The sequence below is a fragment of the Mobula hypostoma genome, chromosome 21 (assembly GCF_963921235.1).
Source record: "Mobula hypostoma chromosome 21, sMobHyp1.1, whole genome shotgun sequence".
Lineage (NCBI taxonomy): Eukaryota > Metazoa > Chordata > Chondrichthyes > Myliobatiformes > Myliobatidae > Mobula > Mobula hypostoma.
The window spans coordinates 41,248,549-41,266,985 of record NC_086117.1 but is presented as its reverse complement, the minus strand read 5'-3'; the positions used below and the strand labels follow the sequence as shown (position 1 = coordinate 41,266,985).

Below are 18,437 nucleotides of genomic sequence, written 5' to 3'. Positions count from 1 at the left end.
ATGAAGGGTCTTAGCTCAAAATGTTGACTCTTTTTTCCTTCCCTTAGATCAGGGTTTCCCAGCCTAGGGTCCACAGACCTCTTGCTTAAAGGTGTTGATCCATGGCAAATAAAAGATTATGAATCCCTGCCCTAGATGCTGCACGACCTGCTGAGTTCCTTCAGCATTGTATGTGTGTGTTACTTTGTAGTTCCAGCATCTGCAGAATCTCTTGAGTTTAAGGTTTGCAGTACTTGCTAAGCCTTTTGTGCCTTTTCTTTATGGGGCATCAAAACATTTTTATTTGTGTGACCACAGATAACAATGTTTGCATTAATTGAGATTTATTATGTTTGAAGGTATACTTTTGGTTTCTGGTTCATCATGAAGAATCATTTTTTTTTAGTCTTTGAATGCTATTAATAGTGACTATTTAGAAACAATTTTGCTTGGTTTTGAAGGAGAATATTCAAATCACATTTATTATCACCGATTATATGATGTAAAATGTTTTGCAGCAGCAATACAGTGCAAACACAAAATTACCATAAACTACAAATCTAGATAGTGCATAAAGAAAGGAATAGCAAGGTCGTGTTCATGTTTTCCTAGACTATTCAGAAATCTGGTGGAGGGGAAGAAGCTGTTTCAGAACTCTTTAGTATGGGTCTTTAGGTTCCTGTACCTCCTCTCCGATGGTGGTAACGAGAAGAGTGCATGTCCTGATTTGTGAGAGCCCTTGGTGATGGATACTGTTTTCCTGAGGCACTATCTTGTGAAGATGTCCTTGATAATAGAGAGGGTTGTGTCTGTGATGGAGCTGGTGAAGTCTCTGACCCTGTGGCTTCTTGTGATCCTGTGCATTGAAGCTTCCATACCAGGCTGTGATGCAACCAGACAGAATACTCTCCATCATACATCTATAGAAATCTGTAGCAGACCTTGGTGACACACCGAATCTCATCAAACTCCTGACAAAGTATAACTTCTGGCATGCCTTCCTCATGATTCCATCAATGTGCTGAGTGCAGGGTAGATTCTCCATGAAGTTAATGCCCAAGAACTTAAAACTGCTTTGTCCTTTCCACTGCCGACCCCTAATGAGGACTGGAGTACGTTCTCCCAATTCCCCCTTCCTTAAGTCCAATCAATTCACCACACAACCTGTTGATCTATCTCATGCCTGTATGACTCCTTGTTGCTGTTTGAGATTCTACTAATAATACTGGTGTCCTCTGCAAATTTACAGATTGCAATTGAGCTGTGTTCATCTGCAGTTAGAAGTGTAGAGAGAAAGTAGAGCAGTGGGCTAAGTGTACATCATTTAGGTGCAACTGTGTTGATGTCAGTGAAGAGGAGATGTTATTAACAATCTACACTGACTGGTCTCTTGATTTAAAAAAGTTGAGGATCTTGAAGTGTGGTGATTAGTAATGAGGGGATGATGGTGTTAAATCCTGAGCTGTAATCAATAAATAACAACAAAATGTATGGTGTTTGCGGTTGTCTAAGTACCCCGAAGCAGAGTGGAGAGCCAGTGAGATTGTATCTGTTGTGTAGAGTAGTAGGCGAATTGCGGCATATTGTTTTGGTTTGTAGAGTTATTGTACTACAAATTGCATAGTGATCAATCTTAGTTTTGTGTGGCTGGTCTTTCAGTTAATATGTTTATAGTTTTGTTTAGTCCAAGGATAAAGTTAAACTGTATTTTGTAAGATGATAAAATGTCAAATGCTGCTTTTTGTGTGCTACAGGAAAAAAAGTTGAAAGAGGCTTTTGCTTCATCTTTCACTGCAAGTTGCTCCCATTTTACACCCACTGCTTCATATAAATATGTACTTAGCTACACCCACATGGATTAGGGAGGGGTAATTGGTCCTATACATCTTTTCAGTTCTTATCTTCCATGCCTGCTGGTATGTTTATACTAGATGGGAGAACAAAAATGGATATGTCACTAAAGCTCCTTGCAGTTAGAAAAATGTAGACAAAATTTTCAAGCCTTTTTGTTGATACTAATACTTTTGAAACTTTGCACTAACGTGAAAAAGAAATGGGAAGAAAATTGGTGACAAAGGCACATGGAAATGTAGACATCAATTTGGAATTGCTTGTGGCTCAGTGAAATCTTTTCTTTCAGTAGAAAAACAGCTGCCTGTTGGAGTCTGTGTGTAGTGTTAAGTTATGGCCAGAATGTCTGGCTCTGTCCCTGGATTGGTCAACAGGAAGACAACAGTAAGTTTTTATTTCTCCCCCAATTTTTTTTTTCAAATGTATGTTCACCCTATGCATTCTTATCTCCTGGAACTAGTGTATGAAGTAATTTGTATTTCTGTCAAACCTGTATGTTGGGGATATGAAAAGCCTATAAAATTGTATTTTATTTTGCTTCATGATTAAGTCCTGGACCTAGGAGGTTAAGGGATAATCTTCGGGAAAATTTCAAAATGAAAGTAAGAGCATATCGAATTATTGAAACAAAATTGAGTCTTTGAGTTGAAAAGCACCGTAAAGGGCCCCTTGGCTCAACTTGCCCATACTACCTTCTGATGTCCATCTACGCTAATCCCATTTACCTGCATAGGGCTTGTATCCTTCGCTTTCCTATCCACTCACCTGTCAAAATACCTTTTAAATATTGTACCTGCCTGTACCACTTTCTCAGGAGCTGATTCTGTATAATCACCAGTTGTGTGGGGAAAACTCACCCCTTGGCACTCCTTTAAAGTTCCCTCTCTCTCCTCTAGTTTTAGTCTTGGGAAAAAATCTCTGACTCTCTATCCAATCTTATAAATCACTATAGGGCCCACCACTTGGCCTCTACAGTGAGGTAAAACCCAATCTACCCAATATCTCTTCTGCATTGTTTGTAATGCTTCCACATCCTTCCAGTAATGAAGCAGTTAGAACTGTATACAATACTCCGTGCAGATTGAATGATGTTTTGCACACCTTAGTGTGACATCCAACTCTTATGAACTTGCATCTCAGGTGCATCAACACTCTTGAAGTCTTTGCCATGTAGTGTATATGTCAATTTGGTATTTGACGTTCCACTGAAAAATTCCCTACCATCATAACTACTCCTTAAGCCAACCCCAGCAAGCCCATTAAAACCATCTCGTAGAACTGCAATAACTATATCATATGAATTGGCTTCTATCTTTTCAATTTTAGATAGGAATGATGTGCAACCAGCAATGATACTCAATAATTCCATTATTTTCCTTTAAAACAAGATGCATGTAATCTTGTGTAACCTTATATTGACGTGTCATTGATCTGAAATAATTTGGCAGCGTGAACACAATCTGCTCAATTTATTATTTCATGGCAATTGATCAAATCTCCCTTGAGTATGCAGGATATAGACTCAAACATTTTTTAAAAGTATAACTATTATTAACTATTCAATACTAAAGTGTATAAAAACTGTTCAGATAGGTTGACCTTTCATGTATCTAACTATTTTTGTTCTTGATATTGGATAACAAACGTAATTAATATTCTACCTCCACAATTGACATCACTCACATTTATTTAGCATGTTGAATGTCATCAATTTTTGAAGATTTTAAGAGTAATTTATTGATTATTTCTGTCAATTTAATGTGTAAACTCTGAGTAACTTGCAAATGTTCTCATTTAAAGTTGTAGTTTATCTACTTTTTGAAGTTGAATTGGAATTGGCTGTCATGTATTAAGGTAGTGAAAACTTTGTCTTTCATGCTGTTCATTACATAGTGCATTGAGCTAGAATAAGGTAAAACAAGAACAATGCATAATAAAAGAAATCAGAAATTGTTTCTGAAATGTGAAATGTTGTGCTGCTAATCATAATATTTAACTTTTGTCATTGCAGTGAACCTGTCAAGATTATTAGCAGTGACTCTAAGGGCTGTTTGAGTCTGGTGTCTGTGGATAGCTGTAGACTGGATGTGGTCTCTCAGTGGAAGGCACATGACTTTGAGGCTTGGATTGCGGCTTTCAATTACTGGAATACAGATGTTGTTTACTCAGGTAGCCTGTTCATCTGTTCTGAGCAGTTGTGCGAAAGAAGTCAGCTTAAAACTTATTTTTTATCTGTGTATGAACTGTTGCTTTGCTTTCACACTAGCAAACATTCTGACACTTTAAATTGTCTCCTATGAAGGCAGAGTTCATTAAAGTGTTGTGTACAATTTTGTTGCATCCTTTAGCATATCTTCAAAGCATTAATTCCTCAAGTGTTAAACTAGAGAGTTCATGCCATCGAATTTCTAGATGCAAGAACATTTCTGAAATGAACGGGAAGGAGAAGAACCTCAAAATAACCATTATCAACCCCATCCTCCAATTCCAGTCATGGCCATTTTAAGTACCAACAGTTCAACTAAAGCTGAATAACTGGACACAGGCCTGACACTGAACTGTGTACCCTGTATTTATCTGTTGAACTGTCAGAGGAAAACTGTTCCAACATTTTGGTGTAATTGATGAGATGGAAATTTAACCTTGAAGTAGGATGTGAGCTTTCCAATATTAGACAATTAGTTACTAAATTAAAATTTGAGATAATTTACCATAAAAGGTCATCTGCCTCAGAGTTATTGCCAAGGATGATTATATTACAAAATAATTGACTTAAGTTATTTAACACATTCTTTCTTGTTAAAATTTTGGGGCGGCACAGTAACATAAAGGTTAGTGTAATGCTACTACAGCAACCTGGGTTCAATTTCCACTGTTATGTGTAAGGAGTTTGTACGTTTTCCCCTTGACCATGTGGATTTCCTCTGGCTTCCTCCCACATTCCAAAGATATGTGTTTGTTATTTGATTAATTAGTCATATACAGTAGGTGAATTGGGTGCATGGGCTTGTTGGGCCAAAAGGGTTTGTTACAATGCTGTAACTTTTTAAAAAAAAATCTAGTCAGTGGTAAATCCTACAACTCTCAAAATATGCTATTGATATTCTAACTGTGCTCAGTTTTGATTTTTTAACTGACCAGCTGGCTGAATTGTGCATGAAAAATTCTATCTAATGTCTTGTGTGTCTTTGATCTTGAATGTTAATTGATCTTTGAATTTTTAACATTAAGTCTAAGCTTGATTTTTCTGCATTTTTTAATTACTGTAAAAGATTGCATCTTGCATAATATGAAAAACACAAGTGTTGTAATTGGAATTTTGCTGACAAAATATTAAACATTGACAATCCTTTGAACTTAATGCAGCTTGTGTAAAATCTAGAGATAAGTGATTTGTTACTTTAGTTTTCTGATCTAGTGCAGCACTTTTTCTGTGTTAATGACTTTTCTGTGTAGAGGCTATAATCTCAAAATATTTCATGCAATTTCATCCTTTGAGAATGCATTTATGAAAAGCATAATATCAAAGTCATATCCTAGCCTGGAGCGACATTTGTATCTGAACAAATAAGATGGGAATCAAATTCTCTGCCCAAGGACAGAGAAAAGCAAGCATTTTTGGGAATGCATTTTGTTTGTGTTGTGAAGAACATCATGGGCTAGTTTATTGTTTTTGTTTCTCTTTCCTTTTGCAGGAGGTGATGACAGTAAGTTGAAGGTTTGGGATATGCGGATGGGGACCAACAGACCACTCTTTACCAGCACTAGGTGTGTGCTCCATTTATTTGAAGGAATTGCTGGTGTATTTTGTATAACTACTCTGTAATAATTATAGCAATAAATTTCTATTTAAATTTGTACAGTATATCCTGTTGAAGCTATAAGCTTTTAGTGGAGTTGTATTGCACAAGGATCTAATCAGTATTAAGTAATGAAAGGGTTAGGATACAGCTTGAGTTTAAGTCTGTATGAAAACCCCTTTATTGCATCCATTATTCTGTCCCTTTTCATAACTTTGTCGACATTAGGGCACTAAAAACTTTCGTCAACACGGGAATAAATTGAGACTGTCTTAACCTCGTTTTCACAAAAGTTTCATCACCTGGGCAGATTCCCAGCATAGACCCCAGACGTGAAAGGAGAACACTTAGAAGCACAATATGCCAGCCCTAGGTTTGAATTCACATCAATGAAATCTATATGCTGCCAGTTCTCTTGCTTCTGCTCAGTCCAAATTAACTTTAGCAAAGAAGAGAAGAACAGGGGATTTTTAAAAAATAAATTCTCAATTTGCTTTTGTATTCTCCTGAGCAGAAATGTAAGATCATGTTGAAACCTGTTGTAGAATGATAGGCATAGGATCAAGAGGAATGAGCAATAACTTTACATTATTCTTTTTGGTTGGTAAAATAGTTGCATCACACCACTGTTCTGATTTCATTGAGGTATCTATCCCAATGTGGGTCTTGATCCCTTTTATAATCAACATTCTCTTGCATATTTTTGAACAGAGGCTGATAGATTAAAACCAAAAATTGGAATCCTGATTGATATTTTGAATCTCTATAGTTCTATGCCTTTTCACTTCAATAATACCACTTCTTCTGTGATGCTAATTGAGATACCTAATATTTTTAAGTTGGCTTTGAACCTGGCAGCTTCTGATGGTAGTTGACTGCACTGACATTTTTAAAGTGAAATGGAAAATCCCATGTCTCCACTGAATTCTCAAACAAAAATCTTGTTTTTCAGGCATTCAATGGGAGTGTGTAGTATCCAGAGCAATCCACATAAACAACACATACTGGCTACTGGAAGGTAAGATTTCTACTTAAACCAGAGGAACATTTTTGTTCTTTGAGAATTTTTTTATTGAGCTGTAAATTATAGTAAACTCAAAACCTATTACAGGTGTCTCCTGCTTTTCGAACGTTCACTTTACGAAACCTCACTGTTACAAAAGACCTACATTAGTTCCCTGTTTTCGCTAACAGAAGGTGTTTTCACTGTTAGGAAAAAAGGCAGCGTGCGAAAAAAAAGTGTGCGATTAAAAAATAGCGCGCGCCTCGAGCAGCCGCTCTCCCCCGGATTTGGAACTGCATTCTCGCCAGCATTGCTTAAACACGTGCCTGTGAGCAGCCGTTAGCAAGATGAGTTCTAAAGTGTTGGAAAAGCCTAAAAGAGCTTGTAAGAGTGTTACACTTAGCGTAAAACTAGACATAATTAAGTGTTCAGTCATGGTGAACGAAGTTAGGACAAAGTAAGTTTGGCTTGTGGAAGTTGACGAAGATGATGTTGAAGAGGTTTTGGCATCCCATGACCAAGAGCTGATAGATGAAGAGCTGATGCAATTGGAAGAGGAAAGGATAACAATCGAAACCAAATACAGTAGCAAACGGACCAAAAGTGAAGTCGTCCAGGAACTGAACGTGAAGCAACTGCATGAGATTTTCGCTGCAATGATAAAGTACGACTTTAATTTTGAAAGGGTACGTCAGTTTAGGGCATATTTGCAGGATGATTTGAGTGCTTACAAAGAACTGTATGATAGAAAAATGCGCATGGCTAAGCAGTCAAGCAAGCCTTCCCCATCAGCCACAGCAGACGACGAACCTCGACCTTCGACATCGAGGCAGGCAGACATAGAAGAAGATGACCTGCCTGCCCTAATAGAAACAGACGACGATGAGGTGACACCCCAGTGTCCCACCACCCCAGCCCCCAGGCCGCAGACAGATACCGATTCGCGGAGAATGCAGCGGTAGCCAGGACCACCCAGCACATCTTTAAGAAAAAAGCCAAAATAAACATGCTAATTAATTAGGTGCCGCCTGGCATGTAAATGTCGGCCCAGATCAGAGACGACGCAATCAGCAATCGCCTCTGATCTGGGCCGACATATACGTGCCGAGCGGCACCTAATTAATTAGCATGTTTATATAGGCTTTTTTCTTAAAGATGTGCTGGATACATCCCGGCTACCGCTCTACCACTGCACGCTTCGCGTATCGGTATCGGTTCGCTGCCTGGAGGGTGAGGGCCACTGCACCACCCCAACCTGCGATGACTCAGCCTAACACACTCTCATCAGTGTGCTCTGCGCTGTCTTCCCAATTCCGGTAAGTGATACTACACTGTACATACATTATTTCTACTTTATATCGGCTGTGTATTTTTACGTGTTATTTGGTATGATTTGGCAGCTTCATAGCCTAGAGTTTACTGAAGAGCGCTTGCGTGAGATTTTCTGCCGACGGCGCTTGCGCTGTGTTTCTGCCAAGAGCGCTTGCATGAGATTTTCACTACGGAGAACAGTGCAGGCAATCGTTGTAGAGAAGTATTTCTAATTTATGTGGACTGTGTATTTATCATATCATTCCTGCTTTTACTATATGTTACTGTTATTTTAGGTTTTATGTGTTATTTGGCATGATTTGGTAGGTTATTTTTGGGTCTGAACGCTCACAAATTTTTCCTATATAAATAAATGGTAATTGCTTCTTCGCTTTACAACATTCTGGCTTATGAACCATTTCATAGGAAAGCTTTACCTTCGGATGGCAGGGGAAACCTGTATTCAAGTCTGTCTTTGAGAAACTGAATGATAGACATTTTATTCATAGAAGACATTTGGTCGCTTTGCTGCTCTCAAGTTCTGCAACTTTGAGATTGTGTCTGATGGTGAATTTTTGGGAAAGCTAGTGCAATGGCTAAAGTAGAAGTAGAGAAGAAAAATTGCATTTAAAATATTAAGAAAGTTATAAGCATTGTACGTTTCATCATAAACTTGCAACTAATTCTGTAGTATTGCGATACCTTAACTTTACAAAATTTGGATTAGGTATCTGTTGAAATGAAATGACTTCTGTTACTAGTGATCGAATTTAATTCTACTTTTCTTTCCAGTTATGATGAGCATGTTCTCATTTGGGATTCCCGGCAGATGAAACAGCCATTGGCAGATACCCATGTCCAGGGAGGTGTCTGGAGAGTTAAGTGGCATCCAAGTCAGGAAAACTTGCTGCTTGCAGCGTGCATGCACAATGGATATCATATCCTAGACTGTGAGGGTGCACAAGGTGAGTCTTGATAGCAACTATAAAAGATGCATTATATATACTGTTACGTAACCGGCAACAATGAATATCAATCGAGACAGGTTATATAAAAACAACCAAACATTTATTAAACACGGATAAACAATAAAAAAAACCAAAACCTTAAACAGAAGTTAACAGCTATGCAGCCGTTCAACAAATTGTCACTGGGCACTGGTTCTTAAAGCGTTAAATGCGAAAACAGTTCTTAAAGCAGTAAAGTCAGATATAGGTCTTAAAATGGTAAATTCAAAAGTCCAACAGATTGATACGTTCAATTGGGAGAGACTTCTCTGGAGAAGGATTTCTTCATAGACGCGACTTTCCTGTTGGTTCTGTCCAAAGGATTCACGATGCAGGAAATAAACAGTTTAAAACAACTGACCTTAAATTCTAGAGAGCAAACCTTTGCATGAACTACCTTTCTCTTTTGGCAAGAGTTATCTTCGATGCAGGTCGCTACTCCTTCAACGAAGACTCAATAAGGTCGATCCTTTGTTAAACTGCCGAACAATACCGACCCCTCTCAATCCTTCGGGTCCCTCTTCACTCTCCCGTACTACTGCTGGAATAAGGTACATCAACATATCTAGCAAAAATTTCCAGTCCAGCACTATTGTACCTTGCAACAGAACGTAACAACTGTTTTAAAATGAAACTGCGTCATAAAACAAATACGCAATAGAAATGGGGAGACAGTACGTTCTAGCTGGAAATCTGAAAAACTAAAAACTAACTGCGTCATCTGAGGTCTTCCCTTTTATACCCGTGGTGCACGTCATCACGTGACCTCACATCGGTGGGAAAATTACATCAGGTGACCTCCAAAAGACCATCACATCATTCTCTCAAAAAAAAAATCACATCTTACGGTATGTAACAATACTAGCATCTAATTTGCTAAAATGGAAAAGGTATTGAGCTTAGACATTTGCTCGTAGTAAATGAATTATTTGATGTGGTAACAGTTCACTTACAGATTAGAAAATTAACTGTCGTGTCTTGGCAGAGATGGAGACTGAAATGATAAATTTAGCTGCAGTGCCTCTGGGCAATATAAAAAAAAATCAGTTTGGTGGTAATATACTTATAAAATTTGTATATTGTTAACATAAGATGAGGGCAGGATCAGTTCAGCTGTAGTTTATGACTATGGATTTCTGGACTATTGTGAGGAATGGTTGTTTTATTAAGGTAACAAAAATGTTAATTTTGTTAATTGGATTTCTTATAGATTATATAAATATTGTAGATTATATAGATTGTGCATAGAAGTGAAATATAGGATACTGGTCATGATCATATTTCTGCTTTGCAAACTTTGTTGGGAGAGCAGCTCTGGTAGAATGCTGAAATGGATGAGAAAGAAGAACTAGAGTACATTTACCCTTCTTGTTTTTGTAAATCTAATGTGAGAGAAAGGGCTAACTATTGAGAAGGGCCCTGTTGTAGGAATAACACTGCAAGCTTGATAGGGTGCAAAAGATATTTATAAGAATGCTGCTTGGACAAGAGGGATTGGGTTATGGGGACAGGTTGACCACTCAATCTTTATTTCTTGGAGTGTAGAAGAATGAGAGGTGTCTTCATAGAAATTTATATAATCATGAGGGGTAAGATTATAGTGGAAAATCTTAGTCTTTTCACCAGGTTTGGGGTATCCAAAGCCAGAGGGCACAGATACTAAAGGGGAGAAATTTAAGAGAGATTTGAGAGACAACTTTACCCAGAGGATAGCAAGCACCTGGAATAAGTTTCTGGAGGAAGTAGTAAAGGTTGTAGAATTGCAACATTGAAGAGGCATTTGGATAAGTACTTGGAAGGGATTATGGGCCAAACATGGGTAACTGTGACTTGCTGACTACAGCATACTCCCTGCACGAACCAGTGGGGCTGAAAGGCCTGTCCTTGTTGCATTAGTCCATGACTCTAGTTAAAGCAGTCTTCCGCTTTATCTATGTTGTCATTCTGAAGGCTTATGACTTTTTTTCCATACAAAAAGGCAAATGTTGTGGCGCCTAAGGTGCTGTATTTTTAAAAAAAGAATGCTTCCACTATCCCAATAGAAAGGGAGGCAGAAGTGATAATTGAGGAGGAAGTCTAATAAATTGGTCATACTTAAAGTAACTGAGTCACCAGATCCAAATAGGATACAGCAGAGATCACTTAAGGAAGTTGTGCTGGAGTTTGCTATAATCTTTCAATTCTCACTTGTTACAAGAAAGGTGCTAGAGGATTGGAAATGGCAAATGTATTACCCTTGTTCAGAAAGTAGTGTGAGCAAATGCCAATCAACTGCAGGCCAGTTAGTTCAAGTTTGGTTGATGACAAGGTTTTGGAAATAGAGAAAACATTAATACGTACAAAGAAAGATTAAATTGAAAAAAGAGCCAGGGCCAGCACAGAATTATTGAAAAACAAATTATTTTCAACTAACTTAGTTGAATTCTTTTTTAAAGAGATAATAGAGTTAATGAAAAGAATACAGGAAGTGTCTTCCACATGGATTTTCAGAGCATATAGTCAAAGCACACATCAAAGGCTAGTTAGCGAAATTGATGTGGCATAGAATTTATACAACGTTTTGCATGAGCAGTGAAGTATTGAATTGACTTTATTTTACATCCTTCACATACATGAGTAAAAATCCTTGAGTTATGTCTCCGCCTGAATGTGCAATGTGCAAATTACAGTAATTTGTAAGAAGTAGTATGTACAGTAAAATATACAACAGAACAGTCTATCTTAAAAGCAGATAGCAGCAGTTGCTTTTCAATCTGGAGAATGGTTGTCAGATGTGATACCATGGAGTTAATTTTGAAACCACTTTATATATTAATGACGCAGGCATGGCCAAGCAGAACAAAATTTCCAAATTTATGAATGAAACAAAGCTTGGAATTGTAATAAATACAAGGATAAAAATACAACACAACAAACAAAGGGCCAACACACAAACTGTTGGAGGAACTTAGTGGGTCAGGCAGCATCTTTAGAAAGAAAGGTTTCAGAAGAAGGTTCTCAACCCAAAATGTCAGCTGCTCATTTCTCTCCATAGAAGTTGTGTGACTGTATGTTGGCCCGAATTCTAACATCTGAAGTCTGTCTCACCAAAGACATGTGGTTGCTGTATGGGCATGCGAGCAGTTTTTAGTCGTGTGCACTGAAGTTCGGGTAGATACATGGTTAAATCAGTGAGTTGTTATGTCTCCCCTCTCGCTGTGAAACGGGTACACCTCTTTTTCCCTTATTAGTGGGAGAGCCTGTGGTATTTTGAATTACCGGGTGAATGAGTAGTCTTTGGGGTACTGCAAGTCTGTGCCTTTATTGATGTTTGCTTCACGCTTGAGTGCTCAGTGGGGGGTTCTGATGCTTTTTTGCTGGTGGGGATGGGTGGGGTCATTGCCTTGCTGTTGCTTGTGTGTGGGATGGGGAGCTAGGGGGGCTTTGGGGTTCTAATGTTTTAGCTGTCATTCATTCTTCGGGACACTTCTCTGTTTTCATGGATGTCTGCAAAGAAAAAGAATTTCAGGATGTATATTGTATACATTTCTCCGACGTTAAATGTACCTATTGAACCTGTTGAAATCCTTGGAAGTGGAAAGGCATTCTGAGAATATGATTAGTAAATTATGTGATTCAATTACAAAGACTGGAATACAGAAGTGGGAAACGTGTTACAAACTGTGCAAAGCAAGGCTTGCGCCCCAACATGGATACTGCATTTAGTTGTGGTTGCCACAGTTTAGAAAGTGCATGAAGCTCATTGAGGCTGAACAGAAGGAGTATTTTAGGATGGTTCTGAAGGTGATGGCTTTCAATACAAGGTTAGACAGGAGGAACTGAAGTGCTTTTTTTTTAAAACAAAATGTTAAAAGGAAATTTAATGATGAACAGGATCCTGTCTTGTATAGAAAAAGTAAATAGGGAAGTGGATATTGCAATTGAAATTTTTAAACAAAAACTACAAGAAAAATTGAGGAATATTTCAGTTTTAGTATGAGCACATGTTAGGATTTGGAATTTGCTTTCTGAATTAGTACTGGAAATAGAATCCATCAAAAATGTAATGGAACTGGCTGGTATTAACTGCTAGGAGCTGTCAGAAACCTGATGGACTCAATACTTATCATCTGGTTTGTAACAATTCTGTGATCTATAGATTATGTTGCATGAAATAACAAGGGTTAAACTTATTCCCTGGCTTGTGAAAATTCACATCTTCCTGTTCTGCCATTTCCCTTTTAATAGTCCTCTTTGCTTTATATGCCACAATACTGTTTTGCACAATGGTATCCTGCTGTTGTCCAAATGTCTGATATGAATTGAAAATAATTACGTGAGCTTCATGCTCTTTTAATCATTTTAGAATTTACTTTGACAAACTCAAGAAAATTAGCCCCTTTTAATATTTTGCTTCTGTGTTTCGGTAGTAATATTCTAACCATTCAAAAGTTCCAGTATTAAAGAGGGCATGTCTGGAGGGTGAGGGTTCTTAACAATGGACGCCACTTTCTTGAGTCACTGGCTCTTGAAGATTTCTTTTCTGGTGGGGAGGGTTGTGCCTGTGATGGTGCTGAATGAGTCTACAACCCTTTGCAGTCTCTTGCCATCCTGTGCATTAGTGCACCAATACCAGGCTGTGATGCAACCAGTCAGAACTTATAAATGGCATTTGAGTGTGTTTAGCCACATAGTCATGAGTGTAGAGAGAGTAGAGCAGTGGGTTAAATACGTGTCCTTGAGGTGCACCTGTGTTGATGTATCAGCGAAAAGGAGATGTTATCACTGATCCATACTAACTGGTCTCCAAATGTGGAAGTAGAGGATTCAGTTGCAAAGACAAGAACAATTTTGAATTTGGAAATGGAACAGGAACTGTCCAGCATATTACTAAATGGGGCAAAAGCTAAGAAAACAATTCATTAGCTCTCTGGTGTGGCTCGGGTGCTAGTCCTTCAATGAAAGCTTAAACATTGACTATACATTCATGACATGATGCTTTGAGCATACATAACACCTTCTCTGAGTCTATCTGAAGTGTAGGGAAATCAGCCAGACTGGCTGATAACTTTTTTCGCTTTTATTGACAGGTCTCCATTTTCTCTCCTAATATATCATTATTTGTCATGGTATGTGGCAGAAGACTCTCAACTTTCTGATCTAAATTGTATTAATTTGCAGCAGAGAGACCTGGAGTTGCATATTTGAAAGTCATTTTGATAAGATAGTCACTTTGGCTTTGTGAAAAAGGTACTGAATACAAAACAGGAATGTCATTCCAAGCCTCTACAAATAGTGTTAAAATTTCTGCTGGAACATAGTGTACAATTCTGAACAGCAATGCTGTAAGGTCTTGGAGAATTGTCAGAGGTGATTTGCTAGAATTGCTGTAGGGGTGAAAATCTCTATCTGTGGAGACATTGGAGATGTTGGGCTTGTTCTCCTATGACATGGATAGTTGACGAGATCTATTGAATGCAAAATTGAGAAGTTTTAATGAAACAGATGGGGAGGAAACTGTTTGTTCTAGTAAATGCCTTGTAGACATGTATTTGAATGACCAATTTGTAAATGTCATAACATTTCCATAGATGGTGAATATTGTTGCTGGAGACTGAATTAAGAGTAACTGATAATCAAGAGCTTATGTGATAGCTTCTTTTGTCAATGAACTCAGAATGAATGATGACATCAAGTATAAAATTAGTACTTTTAAAAATAGCCCAGATATGATTGGTACTGCAAATGGTTCAGTAATTTGCAAGTTTGATGTAATGGAAGCCTCTTTTAACAGCCAATCACATAGAGATATTGTTTTTCAGTATGTGTTATTTTGTGGAGCACACTTATTTTAATTAAGCATTGTTTTCTTCAATTGCAGGCCAAGAAAAATGCCCCATTCTTTACTCCTATATATTGCACAATTCATTGGCATATGGAGCAGACTGGTCAAGACTATCTGTTGATACTCTACCCACCACTAAGCCTTGCCCTGTATCGTCATCTTTATCTGAAACTCAAAGGAAAAAGGAATGCAAGCAAGGAACAAAGGAAGCAGAAATCAAATTCCGGCACCTGAAGATTCAGTATGAATCTCCCACTGGTTTATTTGATATGGTGGTGGAAGATGAGGTGGATGATTATGGCACTGAGGTTTCTGGCAGTTTGCAGGCCGGAGGTGCATCTCATAGTCCAAATGTGAACTGTGCCATTACAGAGCAACAGAATTACAAGGCAGGTATTGACTGGACAAAGAATAAGGGTGATTTGTTGGCAACATGTTCCTTCTATGACCATGTCTTGCACGTTTGGAAATGGGAAAGAAATAATATTGTATCTTCCATTTAATTTTCTATTTTAAAAAGTAATGTTTATAAAGTACTAGAGCAAAACCATACTTGGTAATGTGAGGGAGAAGAGCATAGTCTGGTCATTTTCATTTTTTCAATATCCTGCAGGAAAAAACTACAAGATTGAGCAATAAATTTATAATGAAGATAGTTCAATATTATTAAGTGATAGTGAGAGGTGTTAAGTGAGATTTCCTAATGTCAGCTGTGTAGCTGCTTCGGGTAAAGCAAAAAGTAGGAGAAATGTATTCACCATTAATTTCAAAATGTTCAACAACAAGAAGTGTGATGAGAAAATGGGGAGGAGAAAAAGATACACTAAGAAACATAGTATTATCAGTAATACATGAAGAATTTAGTCAGAAATGTTTCTTCATTCATTTATTAATTTAAACCAGAATTAAGAGTTGGCAAAGGAATTGAAAGATTTGTAGAAGTCATTTAAATCAGTTTATCTCCAAGGATTCATTTTGCTAGAACTTCCAGCAGTCAGGTGTCAAGAGATAATTTAGAATTTTAGGCAATAAATTGGAATTATTTATTATTTTTGTCAAATGCACTGAGGTAGAGTGAAAAGCTTGTCATACACCCATTCATACACATCAGTTTTTTTACACAGTGCATTGAAATGACGCTTAATCTGGTGCTTTATAAATTTGTCTCAAAACGTCATGTGACTAGTAAATTGTTTCACTTCACTTTTGTGGTGAGCTGAGTAGCTATACAATTGAAGCTTCTCATAGCAAACCTTTTTGGTCCTGTGGACCTCGTACATTAATTAAAGACTTGGATCTCAGGAGTTTTTGCTTTAGATTTCTAGGAAGTCCACTGTAGTTGTGCAAGGCTAAATTTATTTTTACTCAAGTATGGAGTTAAACTATTTTTGTCAATCTTTTTGCAACTGCCGTCTGCAGACGTGTACAACAAATTTTTAATGTATATACACATCTTAAAGATGCTCTAGAAGGTAATTATGCTGAGTATTTGATGTTTGTTCTTGAATATTCTTGAAAGTGTTCCCCATGGGGAGAGAAAGGGTGTTTGTAATAATACTCTTCTCTAATTATTTGTTACATCTATCTTCCTGTTCCCCTACCTTGCTCCATAGCATCCTGTGCCAAGATAAATTATGGGGAATAATGAGGTTAAGCATAATTCTGGTTGCTCCAGTTTCTTCCCACAGTCCAAAGACTTCTGATTACTAGGTTAATTGATCACTGTAAATTATCCTGTGATTAGATGAGGGTTAAATATGAGGGTTCTGGGCATTGCAGCTCGCTGGGCTGGAAGGACCTGTTCTACACTGTACCTCTACATAAGTAATTGTTTCTCAAAAAGGGATGTATTGAAAATATAATTGTTTCTCAAAGGGGTTATTTGTAAAACATTTTGATATCACTTTGATTAAATAATTTACATTTATGTAACGTCTTTGAAGGTTGAATTTTTTTGTCTGTTTAAACTATATTCTTGAAATAAATGCTCTGATCAATCATCTTTAAAAGAAAACAACCTGATAGACATTGGATGTGATCTGAAGCTTTGGCTGAATTCGAACAGAACAATAGCAAATATAGTTGGCTCAAACATTTATGCATCATGGTTTATATAATGTCACGTAAAGTGAGGAATAACACTCCCATTGTACTAGGCAAAAATGTACTTTCATTACTAATAGTAAAGGCAGGCTTGTTTTTGACATATCCATAACTATACATTACAATTTCTGGCCAACAGTACTTTTCTAATAATTCATGAAAGCTCTGTTGTTTAAGACAGTGCTCTGACATGTTTATATAAAATAGTTAATACTAAATATTCCGGCTGTTTTCTAAGTATTATGGATAATACAATTAAACTCAAATCACCTTGGGCTTAAGGAATGAGCTTTTTTATTACAATATGCTTTAATGCTTTAAATTTACATATCTTGGTCTACCAACAAAATATGTTGAGCAAAGTGATGTTAGGGAAATTCTTGAAAAGTGGAGATAAAAATAAGATCTGAATTAGGCTGAATTTTGAGATGACCTAAAGTAGTAAACATCCACAGCTCTACCTTCATCAATCTCTTTTGTCACCTTTTTTTAAAAAAAAAAGCTCAACCAAGTTTGTAAGACACAACTTGCCCAGCACAAAGTCATGCTGACTGACCCTAACTAGGCCATGATTTTTCAAATGCTATCCCTAAGAATCCTCTCCAGTAACTTCCCACTATTGACATGAGCCTCATTGGTCTGTAGTGACCAGAATTATCTCTATTTCGCTTGAATAATGGACACAACAGTGGCTACTTGCCAGTCATCTAGTACTTCGCCTGTGGTTGGAGAGGACACAAAGATATTGCTCAAGGGCCCTGCAATCTCATCTCTGGCCTCTCGATAACCTGTGGTATATCCTGTCAGACCCTGAGGACTAATCTACCTTACTATTCTTTAAGAGACCCAATGCAACTCCTTTATTTCAAAATGCCCAGTATATTAGCACTGGAACACACTTCCTGAGCAGTTGGTGGAGGCAGGTATTCTCACAACATTTTAAGTATTTAAGGTGAGCTCTTGAAATACTATGAGTTTGGACACTATGGTCTGAGTGTCAGAAATTGGGATTAGTATCGAGCGTTCTCATGACTGGATCAGATGGTAGGCCAGTGGGCCTGTTTATGGGCCCTGCAGGTAATCACAACAGGGCCAGATCAATGCAGAAGTTTCTTATGGTAGTGCCATCAGTCTTGCTTAGTGAATAACCTCTTGTCATGAGGTGGGAAATGCATATTCACTGATAGTGTTTGGCTCCAATTCCTTCAGATAGTGAAGCATTCTATTCCTGTATGCAGGAAAACTTGGGTAACAATCAGTATAGGTATCATTTGAAAATTTCCCTATAACCAGTCGGGCTTAGCGTTAACTCAAAGTTGATAGGAAAATAGGCATAAGAATTATGGGTACAAGATGGCTTCAACAGAATGAACTGCTGAGTCTTTCCACACAGACATGTTCCCTTTTCCTTAGCTGGCTTCCCCTACAATCAGTGCTGACAAAACCCTCATCTGTTTTTTGTACCTGTGGTCTTGTGCCCTCTTCTCTCAGCCAGAACAAGGATGGAGTTTTCTGGTCCTTGCCTTCTACCCCATCAACCTCCATACTGAATGGATCAA

The 18,437-nt window shown here is 37.7% G+C and overlaps 1 protein-coding gene across 4 annotated transcripts in view; it reads left to right on the top strand.

The window, feature by feature from the left end:
* Window positions 1–16,752, top strand: part of dph7 (diphthamide biosynthesis 7) — a 42,914-nt gene extending 26,162 nt beyond the window's left edge. For all 4 annotated transcript variants that reach the window (XM_063073806.1, XM_063073809.1, XM_063073805.1 and 1 more), the window contains exons 5-10: window positions 2,123–2,214; window positions 3,842–3,999; window positions 5,526–5,598; window positions 6,583–6,648; window positions 8,737–8,909; window positions 14,812–16,752. In XM_063073806.1, coding sequence (XP_062929876.1) covers window positions 2,123–2,214; window positions 3,842–3,999; window positions 5,526–5,598; window positions 6,583–6,648; window positions 8,737–8,909; window positions 14,812–15,278 — 1,029 coding nt within the window. In that variant the 3' untranslated portion in view covers window positions 15,279–16,752. The remainder of the gene's footprint in view (window positions 1–2,122; window positions 2,215–3,841; window positions 4,000–5,525; window positions 5,599–6,582; window positions 6,649–8,736; window positions 8,910–14,811) is intronic.
* The last annotated feature ends 1,685 nt before the right edge of the window (window positions 16,753–18,437 follow it).